Genomic DNA, 12482 nt, shown 5'->3' on the forward strand with positions numbered 1-12482 from the left:
TAGGGATGGTATTGGGCAGGTGATGGGCAGTGCCTGGTCTCCCCCAGACATGATGCTGCCCCCACCATGATCACTGTAGGGATGGTATTGGGCAGGTGATGGGCAGTGCCTGGTTTCCTCCAGACATGATGCTGCCCCCACCATGATCACTGTAAGGATGGTATTGCGCAGGTGATGGGCAGTGCCTGGTTTCCTCCAGACATGATGCTGCCCCCACCATGATCACTGTAGGGATGGTATTGGGCAGGTGATGGGCAGTGCCTGGTTTCCTCCAGACATGATGCTGCCCCCACCATTATCACTGTAGGGATGGTATTGGGCAGGTGATGGTCAGTACCTGGTTTCCCCCAGACATGATGCTGCCCCCACCATGATCACTGTAGGGATGGTATTTGGCAGGTGATGGGCAGTGCCTGGTTTGCTCCAGACATGATGCTGCCCCCACCATGATCACTGTAGGGATGGTATTGGGCAGGTGATGGGCAGTGCCGGGTTTCCCCCAGACATGATGCTGCCCCCACCATGATTACAGTAGGGATGGTATTGGGCAGGTGATGGGCAGTACCTGGTTTCCTCCAGACATGATGCTGCCCCCACCATGATCACTGTAGGGATGGTATTGGGCAGGTGATGGGCAGTGCCTGGTTTCTCCCAGACATGATGCTGCCCCCACCATGATCACTGTGGGGATGGTATTGGGCAGGTGATGGGCAGTGCCTGGTTTCCTGTAGACATGATGCTGCCCCCACCATGATCACTGTAGGGATGGTATTGGGCAGTGCCTGGTTTCCCCAAGACATGATGCTGCCCCCACCATGATCACTGTAGGGATGGTATTGGGCAGGTGATGGGCAGTACCTGGTTTCCCCCAGACATGATGCTGCCCCCACCATGATCATTGTAGGGATGGTATTGGGCAGGTGATGGGCAGTGCCTGGTTTCCTCCAGACATGATGCTGTCCCCACCATGATCACTGTAGGGATGGTATTGGGCAGGTGATGGGCAGTACCTGGTTTCCTCCAGACATGATGCTGCCCCCACCATGATCACTGTAGGGATGGTATTGGGCAGGTGATGGGCAGTACCTGGTTTCGCCCAGACATGATGCTGCCCCCACCATGATCACTGTAGGGATGGTATTGGGCAGGTGATGGTCAGTGCCTGGTTTCCTCCAGACATGATGCTGCCCCCACCATGATCACTGTAGGGATGGTATTGGGCAGGTGATGGTCAGTGCCTGGTTTCCTCCAGACATGATGCTGCCCCCACCATGATCACTGTAGGGATTATATTGGGCAGGTGATGGGCAGTGCCTGGTTTCCTCCAGACATGATGCTGCCCCCACCATGATTACTGTAGGGATGGTATTGGGCAGGGGAGGAGCAGTGCCTGGTTTCCTCCAGACATGATGCTGCCCCCACCATGATCATTGTAGGGATGGTATTGGGCAGGTGATGGGCAGTGCCTGGTTTCCCCCAGAAATGATGCTGCTCTCACCATGATCACTGTAGGGATGATATTGGGCAGGTGATGGGCAGTACCTGGTTTCCTCCAGACATGATGCTGCCCCCACCATGATCACTGTAGGGATGGTATTGGGCAGGTGATGGGCAGTACCTGGTTTTGCCCAGACATGATGCTGCCCCCACCATGATCACTGTAGGGATGGTATTGGGCAGGTGATGGTCAGTGCCTGGTTTCCCCCAGACATGATGCTGCCCCACCATGATCACTGTAGGGATTATATTGGGCAGGTGATGGGCAGTGCCTGGTTTCCTCCAGACATGATGCTGCCCCCACCATGATCACTGTAGGGATGGTATTGGGCAGGGGAGGAGCAGTGCCTGGTTTCCTCCAGGCAATTGAGGGCAGAAGGTTCAATCTTGGTTTCATCAGACCAGAGAATCTTGTTACTTATAGTCTAAGGCCAGGTTCACACCACAGAATTTCCAAGTGGGCCTTCGCTGCGCAGTGCACACTACCGTATTTTAGCGGCATATATTGCACCGTTGAAATTCCGCTGCCAAAAAAATGGTCTTGTCCATTCTTTAGGGCGAATCTGCTCCGCAGACATTGCTGTCTATCGGAAACTCCTGATGGTATTTTCACGTCCAGAGCATTTTAAGTGTAAACCTAGCCTTAGAGTCCTTTAGGTGCTTGTTTGTAATCTCTGGCGTCTTCCATGTTATTACTGAGGAGGCTTTTTTTCTCCTATAAAGCACAGATTGTGGAGGCTACAGTGATGGTTCTGGACCTTCTGGAAATTTCTCCCATCTGCACACAGGATCTTTGGAGCTCAGTCCCAGTGACCATTGGGTTCTTGGTCTCCTCTCTTACCAAGTCCCTTCTCCACAATTACTTAGTGAGGCGGCAGCTCTAGGCAGGGTCCTGGTTGTTCCTTCTTCTTCCATGTAAGAATGTTGGAAGCCACTGTGCTCTTTTGGACCTTCAGATCTATGTCTCCACACAATCCTGTCTCCGAGCTCTACATGCAGTTCTTTCTCCTCATAGCTCAGTGTTATCTCTGATGTACATTGTCAGCTGTGAGACCTTACATAGAAAGGGCTGTGTCTGAGCTCTACAGGCAGTTTTTTCTCCTCATAGCTCAGTGTTTGCTTTGATATACATTATCAGCTGTGAGACTTTATATAGACAGGGCTTTGTCTGAGCTCTACAGGCAGTTCTTCATCCTCATGGCTTGGTTTTTTCTCTGATATACATTATCAGCCGTGAGACATTATATAGACAGGGCTGTGTCTGAGCTATACAGGCAGTTCTTTCCCCCTCATGGTGTTTGCTCTGATATACATTGTCAGCTGTGAGACCTTATATAGACAGGACTGTGTCTGAGCTCTACAGGCAGTTCTTTCCCCCTCATGGTGTTTGCTCTGATATACATTGTTAGCTGTGAGACCTTATATAGACAGGGCTGTGTCTGAGCTGTACAGGCAGTTCTTTCCCTCTCATGGTGTTTGCTCTGATATACATTGTCAGCTGTGAGACATTATATAGACAGGGCTGTGTCTGAGCTGTACAGGCAGTTCTTTCCTCCTCATGGTGTTTGCTCTGATATACATTGTTAGCTGTGAGACCTTATATAGACAGGGCTGTGTCTGAGCTCTACAGGCATTTTTTTCTCCTCATAGCTCAGTGTTTGCTCTGATATACATTATCAGCTGTGAGACCTTATATAGACAGGGCTGTGTCTGAGCTCTACATGCAGTTCTTTCCCCCTCATGGCTTGGTTTTTGCTCTGATATACATTGTCAGCTGTGAGACTTTATATAGACAGGGCTGTGTCTGAGCTCTACAGGCAGTTCTTCCTTCTCATGGCTTGGTTTTTTCTCTGATATACATTATCAGCCGTGAGACATTATATAGACAGGGCTGTGTTTGAGCTCTACAGGCAGTTCTTTCCTCCTCATGGTGTTTGCTCTGATATACATTGTCAGCTGTGAGACATTATATAGACAGGGCTGTGTCTGAGTTCTTCAGGAAGTTCTTTCCTACTCATGGTGTTTGCTCTGATATACATTGTTAGCTGTGAGACCTTATATAGACAGGGCTGTGTCTTAGCTATACAGGCAGTTCTTTCCGCCTCATGGTGTTTGCTCTGATATACATTATTAGCTGTGAGAAATTATATAGACAGGGCTGTGTCTTGTCCAATCAGCTGAATTTACCACAGGTGACTCCGATCAAGGTGGAAAAACATCTCAAAGATGATCAAGAGAAATGGGAGGAGCCAGAGATAAATGTCACATGTCATAGTAAAGGGTCTGAATACTTATGTCTATGCAAATTTTAGTTTTTCTTTTTAATAAATTTGGGAAAAATTCTAAATGTATTGTATATGCTCCTTGTTAAATGCTCTGTAATAGATGATTCTGAACAACAATGTAGAATCTCACAAGATGTACAAAGAACTGTGTCACCAGATACAACATGTTACCAATAGAGCCAAATAGACCTGACCTGTAATATCCCAATGTGACCGTCCGCCATCTTCTTCTGACACTCCTCCAGGTTCTTCTCTAGGTTCTTAAGATCCTTTATGAGTTTTTTCCTGTTTTCCTCCATTTCCTTCAGGATTGGATCATAAATTGTGTCCAGCTTGAGGCGCTGCTCTCTTTCTGCATCATTTAAAAATTTGTGCATTTTCTGAAACTCATTGGTGATGTATTCAGACAGCTGCTGCTTTTGTGCCTATAAATAACAGAAGAAGTAGAGCGAAATCCATCAACTACTACTGCAACCTATGTATGTGACAATAGATATATAACTTATACCAGCTTTATATATATAATTATATACAGTATATACCTGGTTATACCCGCATGGTCCATATCACTATATACAGGAGATATATAACTTATACCAGCTGTACATATATATTATATACAGTATATACCCAGGTTATCCCAGCATGGTCCATATCACTATATACAGGAGATATATAACTTATACCAGCTGTACATATATAATTATATACAGTATATACCCAGGTTATACCAGCATGGTCCATATCACTATATACAGGAGATATATAACTTATACCAGCTGTACATATATAATTATATACAGTATATACCAGGTTATACCAGCATGGTCCATATCACTATATACAGGAGATATATAACTTATACCAGCTTTATATATATAATTATATACAGTATATACCCAGGTTATACCAGCATGGTCCATATCCCTATATACAGGAGATATATAACTTATACCAGCTGTACATATATAATTATATACAGTATATACCAGGTTATCCCAGCATGGTCCATATCACTATATACAGGAGATATATAACTTATACCAGCTGTACATATATAATTATATACAGTATTTACCAGGTTATACCATCATGGTCCATATCACTATATACAGGAGATATATAACTTATACCAGCTGTACATATATATTATATACAGTATATACCAGGTTATACCAGCATGGTCCATATCACTATATACAGGAGATATATAACTTATACCAGCTGTACATATATATATTATATACAGTATATACCAGGTTATACCATCATGGTCCATATCACTATATACAGGAGATATATAACTTATACCAGCTGTACATATATATTATATACAGTATATACCCAGGTTATACCAGCATGGTCCATATCACTATATACAGGAGATATATAACTTATACCAGCTGTACATATATATTATATACAGTATATACCCAGGTTATACCAGCATGGTCCATATCACTATATACAGGAGATATATAACTTATACCAGCTGTACATATATATTATATACAGTATATACCCAGGATATACCAGCATGGTCCATATCACTATATACAGGAGATATATAACTTATACCAGCTGTACATATATATTATATACAGTATATACCAGGTTATACCAGCATGGTCCATATCACTATATACAGGAGATATATAACTTATACCAGCTTTATATATATAATTATATACAGTATATACCAGGTTATACCAGCATGGTCCATATCACTATATACAGGAAATATATAACTTATACCAGCTGTACATATATATTATATACAGTATATACCCAGGTTATACCAGCATGGTCCATATCCCTATATACAGGAGATGTATAACTTATACCAGCTGTACATATATATTATATACAGTATATACCAGGTTATACCAGCATGGTCCATATCACTATATACAGGAGATATATAACTTATACCAGCTGTACATATATAATTATATACAGTATATACCAGGTTATACCAGCATGGTCCATATCCCTATATACAGGAGATATATAACTTCTACCAGCTGTACATATATATTATATACAGTATATACCAGGTTATACCAGCACGGTCCATATTACTATATACAGGAGATATATAACTTATACCAGCTGTACATATATATTATATAAAGTATATACCCAGGTTATACCAGCATGGTCCATATCCCTATATACAGGAGATATATAACTTATACCAGCTGTACATATATATTATATACAGTATATACCAGTATATACCAGCATGGTCCATATCACTGTATACAGGAGATATATAACTTATACCAGCTGTACATATATATTATATACAGTATATACCAGGTTATACCAGCATGGTCCATATCACTATATACAGGAGATATATAATGTATACCAGCTGGACATATATATATTATATACAGTATATACCAGGTTATACCAGCATGGTCCATATCACTATATACAGGAGATATATAAATTATACCAGCTGTACATATATATTATATACAGAATATACCCATGGTATACCAGCATGGTCCATATCACTATATACAGGAGATATATAACTTATACCAGCTGGACATATATATTATATATAGTATATACCGGGTTATACCAGCATGGTCCATATCACTATATACAGGAGATATATAAATTATACCAGCTGTACATATATATTATATACAGTATATACCCAGGTTATACCAGCATGGTCCATATCACTATATACAGGATATATATAACTTATACCAGCTGTACATACCGTATATACTCGAGTATAAGCCGAGTTTATCAGCACCATTTTTCGTGCCGAAAACGTCCCCCTCGGCTTATACTCGAGTGATAGGAAAAATAAAAAATAAAAATCGCAGGCATACCGGTGGGGGTGGCGAGGGGATGGGCCAGGCCGTCCATCACCGCCCATCTATGCTGCAGGGAACGTCCGACTTCCGGGTGAGCTGGTCCGGGCCGTCCATCTTGACCAGGAGGCCCTCTTCTCCACTCCGGGCCAGCCCTGGACTAGTGACGCTGCATCGCCGCCGCCGAGAATGGTCCATATCACTATATACAGGTGTAATGTGCCAATACGGGATGTGTCACCATACTGTCCACCTGTCCTTTCAGGCAGAGTCCATGCATGTCCGCAGGGCTCTCCTCCCCATAATGAGCATAGGTTATATATAAAGAGTAATGTACCTCTGTTTTTAGTCACATGATTGTAAGTCACATGATAATATTTGAGTCACATGTTTGTCATATGATTGTTACCCAGAGAGCACCAGTGACCAGGTGACCTATGGACTCCTTGCTCAGCCCCCCCCCCTTTATAACAATCTCTCTCTTCCATCTATGCTGAGGTCCAGTGAGGTCGTCTCAGGGTCAGTGTCCAGCACATCTGGAGGCCTCAACCTAAATTGCAGCCACAAGTCAGTAAGTCAAGTCCTCTTCACTATCTGTCTCCTTCTCAAGTCAAGTCAAGTCATCTGTAGTCAGTGCGGCCTTCATTGCAGTCTGTCAAAGTCACTCCAAGTCCCAGCAAGCCTGCGAGGTCCCGTGTGTCACTGGTCACCTCTCTGGGATATTGGCCTAACTGCATAGACTGTACCATCTGTCTAACCTCAGTAAAGCTACCGCTATCCTTTATCTGGCCTTGGACTCTTTATTGCCCCTGCCTAGCCTAGGATTAGCGGTGCTACCATTCGGGTGGTTTAAGGGTAAAACCACACATTGGCATCACGACAAGAAGGGGTTAATAACACCTACCCCTGGGCCACAACATCTGCCCCTACATCTACCCGGCATTTGCACCCCGACACCACAACTTTTGGCATCACAAACAGGATAATCGTGTGTGCCATATGCCAAAAGTCTTCCCCCCAGTCTGAGTTGTGTCCGAGATTGTCTTTGTTAGTTGCATGCCGTTGCGACAGAATCTGCTCAACAAAAGTGTATGGGACTGTTACTGCAAAGTGTTTACTAGCGCCGCTGATAAAAAAGAGGGGGAGGTTGGGGGAGGTGAAAGAAAGACTGTTAATTTCCACTGTGTCAGTACCTGAAAGGGTGAACCTGGTCCGGTGTTTCTCGCGCGCGGGAGCGGTCACAGCTCCGCCCCCTCAGTGACCCTGCGGGGACGCCTCTTCGGTGTTGCGAGGAAGAACTAAATGTTCGCCCTGTGTTGCACAGGGCGCAGCCATATTGGAGGTTACGGCAGCTGCATCAGACTCTGCTATTCCCGGTCAAGCACCTGCTGCAGCACAAACTCTGCCTAAGCCAACAATATCCGCTAGCAAGTCCTTAGTGCTGGTGGCAAGCTACATTAACTCCCTAGTGCCCAGCAGTGTCACCGGATACTTACCACATAGTGGGGGAGCGCTACCCAGAGTGTTCCAGTCAGTCAAGACTAAGCCACTTCAGCACATCACTAAGTACCTTAAAGGGACAACGCATTCAAATCATCTTAAAGTGACAGCGCACTCAATTCATCTACAGGATTTCAGAACCCAGCTCTCCAGCAGCGAGGTCATCACCTGCTCCAGCAGCCAGGAGGATCTTGTCAGCCCTGCCTACAGTCAACATCAACAGTCCTGGTGTTCCAGTGTCTGCACCGGTATTCATTGGAGATGCTTTTACCCTGAGGGATTTCAAAGAGAGGATCCAGAGTTTGTTAATCAACAGGTGCAGCTGCTCACAGGGCAACTACAGGGTCCAGCGTTAGAGGAAGTCCGCACCTTGCCTGCCTCCGAGAAGGCGACTGTAGAGCAGTTCTGAAGGACTGTACCAGGTATTTGAGTCACATTCTCCATCAGAGGTACGTCTCCGACTGTATGTAAGGTGACAGAAGCCAGGTGAGACCTTGAGAGCATATGCCGTAGCCCTGCAGAGACTATTCAGAAACTAGATGGTATAACTTCCGAACAGGGCAACAAGGTGTTAATGGACAGATTTATTGATGGGGCCCATAACAAGTGGGACAAAGCCCAATCGAGGATGTTAGCAGTCCAAAACCCAATGTCCTCTTCTGCTTTCAAAAGACTAGTTATACAAGTAATTGAGTCCGGGACTGAGTCTCAAGATGTTTGTACTCCACTTACACAGGTCCAAGAGCCACTAGGGGCGGTAGCCAGATCTATACCATCACCATCAACCTTTCCCCGCCCCAGTGACATCTACTTTGCCAGTCACCGCAGTCCAAGCAAACCTGTCAGTCTCTACAGATTCCGAGCTACAGTGTATTAAACAAGACATTGCACAATTGACTAAGGTTATCCAGGAGCTCGCCACCCGGCCTGCTCCACTCTCCCATGAGCAATCCTTGTCTAGAGAAACCCCCACTTCTCCTGTCCCATGTAATCCCAGTTACTGTGCTCCTTCACCTGCTAGGTATTCTGGGAGTAATAGATCCTTCTGTGCCCACTGTAACAAGTGTGGACACTGGACAATGCACTGCTGGGGTTTAAATGGAATTCCCTCTGGGGTCAAGGACCGGCCCCCAGGAAAACAGCCAGAAGTCACAACTCCAGAACACCTTAAGATAGGACTATCACTTTATGTTGCCTCCTGTCCCTATGTAAAAATTGTTGTAGAAGGTGTACAGTTGGAGGCTTTGATAGATACAGAGTCACAAGTGTCTACTATACCTAAAAATGTTTTCTATAAGTATTAGGATGCTCGTTATTATGTGAGCCGATGATGTTAATTTACAAGTAGTTGCAGGTAATGGGCAACCAATCCCCAGACATGGCTATTGGGAGCCAATCATTCAAGTGGGAGAGCACATACTTAGAGGGCAGGGAGTGTTTGTAACTAATGTGTCAGATAAGGGGTCTGCTGAGTTTATATTGGGGATGAACATCCTGAAAAACTGTTTTTCTGAAATAGTAGATTCCTTGTATGCCTCTCTCACCCACATGTCTCCTTCAGGCCAGCGGGCTACTCTGCTCCACTTGAAAGTTCTTCAGGCGGAGCAGAAGTTTGCCAACAAGCAAGGTGAAATCTGCAGAGTACGAGTACAGGACCTCAGGTCGGTGACCTTACAACTCAACACAGAGACCATCATCTGGTGCCATGCACATCCTGGAGTAAGGAATATGGACTATCAAGCCCTGATAGGACCGATACAGCTAAAAGATCATCCTTTAGTTTGAGCAGCAAGAAGTCTTGTCACCGTCTCAAATGGAAGAGTCCCAGTATGGTTAGTGAACCTGTCTGATGCTGCTACTGTTCTACCTAAGCATACTCCAGTGGCTCAGTTGAACCTCCTAGAGTCAAGGGATATTGTGATGGAACGTTCAGTGGCCCGACAGCGAGCAGCTGTGGATCCAGTACTAAGCCCACGGAGCCTGGTGGGCACAACTCCAGGTTGGAGACAACACTACCCCAAGGGATCAAGTCAATTGAGTCATAAATATCACCAAAAGGTACCACAAGGCTTTTAGTAAACACCCCACAGACTTTGGACATACGTCTATGAACCAACACAGAATCCTCACAGGTGACAGCCCTCCTATCAAAAAAAGACACCGTCCTGTCACACCAGGCATGTATCAAACTGTCAAGAAGATGCTGGCTGATATGAAAGAGGCAGACGTCATTCAAGAAAGTCAGAGTCCCTGGGCGGCGCCCCTTGTTTTGGTGAAGAAAAAAGATGGGACTGTCCACTTTTGTGTCGACCACAGGAAACTGAACAATGTCACACATAAGCACGCTTATCCTCTACACAGAGTCACTCACAGCCCTCGAGTCGGCTGGTTTACTTTTCCACCTTGGATTTAACCAGTGGGTATTGGCAAGTACCTATGGCCATGGAGGACCGAGAGAAGACCGCCTTTGTGACCCCCATGGGGCTGTTCGAGTTTAAGAGTATGCCGTTTGGGCTATGTAATGCCCCTGCCACTTTCCAGCATCTGATGGAGCAGTGCCTCGGCCATCTGCATTTTCAAAGTGTCCTGTTGTACCTGGACGATGTCATCATGTATTCTAAGTCCTACCAGGAGCACCTCAGTCATCTGTCTGACGTCTTCCAAGTCCTGATCAAGTATAGGCTGAAGATCAAGCCATCAAAGTGCCATCTGCTTAAACCTCAGGTACACTACCTAGGTCATGTTGTCAGCGGGAGTCAAGCCTAATCCTGAGAAGGTAGAGATTGTCAAGAACTGGCCTACCCCGTGCACGATGAAAGATGTCAGGAGCTTCCTGGGATTTGCTGGCTACTACCGCTGCTTCATTTTCCACTTTGCTCAGATTGCAGAACCCCTCACAGCTCTCCTGCGGGGTACAGCGAAGGAAAACTACAGTGGAAGACTACCTGTTGAATAGGCCGAAGAGCAAGAGACAGCGTTCCGAGCTCTTAAACACCTGCTGACAGAACCACCCATCCTGGCGTATCCAGACTACAGTCATCCATTCCGGTTGTATACTGATGCCAGCTTTGAAGGTCTGGGAACTGTTCTGTCCCAAGTCCAAGAATGGCAAGAGCGAGTAATAGCCTATGCCAGTCGTAACCTGTGAGGAGCAGAAAAGAAAGATGTAAACTATAGCTCCTTCAAGCTGGAACTCCTTGCCCTCATATGGGCGGTAACTGAAAAATTCAAGGACTACTTGGCTGCTACACCATTCACCGTCTACACAGATAATAACCCTTTGGTCCATCTGAATACTGCCAAATTGGGCGCCATTGAGCAGCGTTGGGCCTCAAGATTGGCCAATTACAATTCCCACATCTAGTACAGAAGTGGAAAGTCAATTGTCAACGCCGATGTACTGTCTCGAATGACCCCCAGCGAAGAACCACCTGTCGAAGACGAGTGGGAAGACGTGGAGATGCCTCCATTTTACCAAAGTTTGTGAGTCAGAATGTAGTGACCACCCCTGAAGAAGGTGAGCCCAGGTCCGAGAAGATCCAAGAAGACCTGTACACCTGGAAGACTCTGCAAGACGAAAGGCGAGTCATGGGGGATCTGTTGGACTACCTTCTGATGAAAAAGGTACCAACCCGTCTACGCCGGGCCCAGTGTGATTATGAGTTGAAACGTCTGTGGCGACAGAGGAAGCGACTGTACGTGCACAAGGGACTGTTGTACCGAAATTCTTTGGATCCGGTCTCTGGTGATCAACTTAATCAGATTCTGGTTCCCGAAGAGACACAGCAATGGTCCTCAATGCCTACCATGATCAATCGGGACACTTTGGAGTCCACAAGACCGTGGCTACTATCAGACAAAGATTCTACTGGATTGGGATGCGATGCAGCATCGAGAAATGGTGCAGTGAGTGTACAGTCTGCAACGTCACTAAGAACATGCGCAAGGACGCAAGAGCACCCCTCCATTCCATCCAGAGTGAAAGGCCTAACCAGTTGGTCGCACTAGACCATGTCTCCTACCCAGTCCAGGTACACTTATGCTCTCACCATGGTGGATCACTACTCCAAGTGGGTTGTCGTAGTACCAGTTAAAGACCTCACAGCCAAAACAGCGGCCCAGATGTTCTACTTCCATTGGGTGCAAAACCTTGGGTGTCCGGGGTCTGTCCTAGCGGACCGAGTAATGGCCTTCAAGGCCCAACTCTTCCAGGAGCTATCAGTTCCTTGCTTGTAAGAAACTCAGGACTACTGCTTACCACCCTCAAGGGAACGGGCTCTGTGAGCGCATCAATCAGATTTTCATCCACATTGGGCGATCAGCGTCTGTGTCAAAGCACGAAGAGTGGTTGTTGCCCGAA

General features: G+C 45.7%; 2 protein-coding genes across 16 annotated transcripts in view; one reads left to right on the forward strand and one right to left on the reverse strand.

Moving 5' to 3' along the window:
• The window catches only part of LOC130283978 (zinc-binding protein A33-like), a 112673-nt gene that overhangs the window by 87471 nt on the left and 12720 nt on the right, over positions 1-12482 (forward strand). The gene's annotated exons all lie outside the window — the stretch shown is intronic.
• LOC130283977 (nuclear factor 7, brain-like) overlaps positions 1-12482 on the reverse strand; it is a 168709-nt gene that overhangs the window by 10108 nt on the left and 146119 nt on the right. For all 11 annotated transcript variants that reach the window (XM_056533808.1, XM_056533807.1, XM_056533806.1 and 8 more), the window contains one exon: positions 3977-4207. In XM_056533808.1, coding sequence (XP_056389783.1) covers positions 3977-4207 — 231 coding nt within the window. The remainder of the gene's footprint in view (positions 1-3976; positions 4208-12482) is intronic.

This window comes from Hyla sarda, chromosome 8 (genome assembly GCF_029499605.1).
Source record: "Hyla sarda isolate aHylSar1 chromosome 8, aHylSar1.hap1, whole genome shotgun sequence".
Lineage (NCBI taxonomy): Eukaryota > Metazoa > Chordata > Amphibia > Anura > Hylidae > Hyla > Hyla sarda.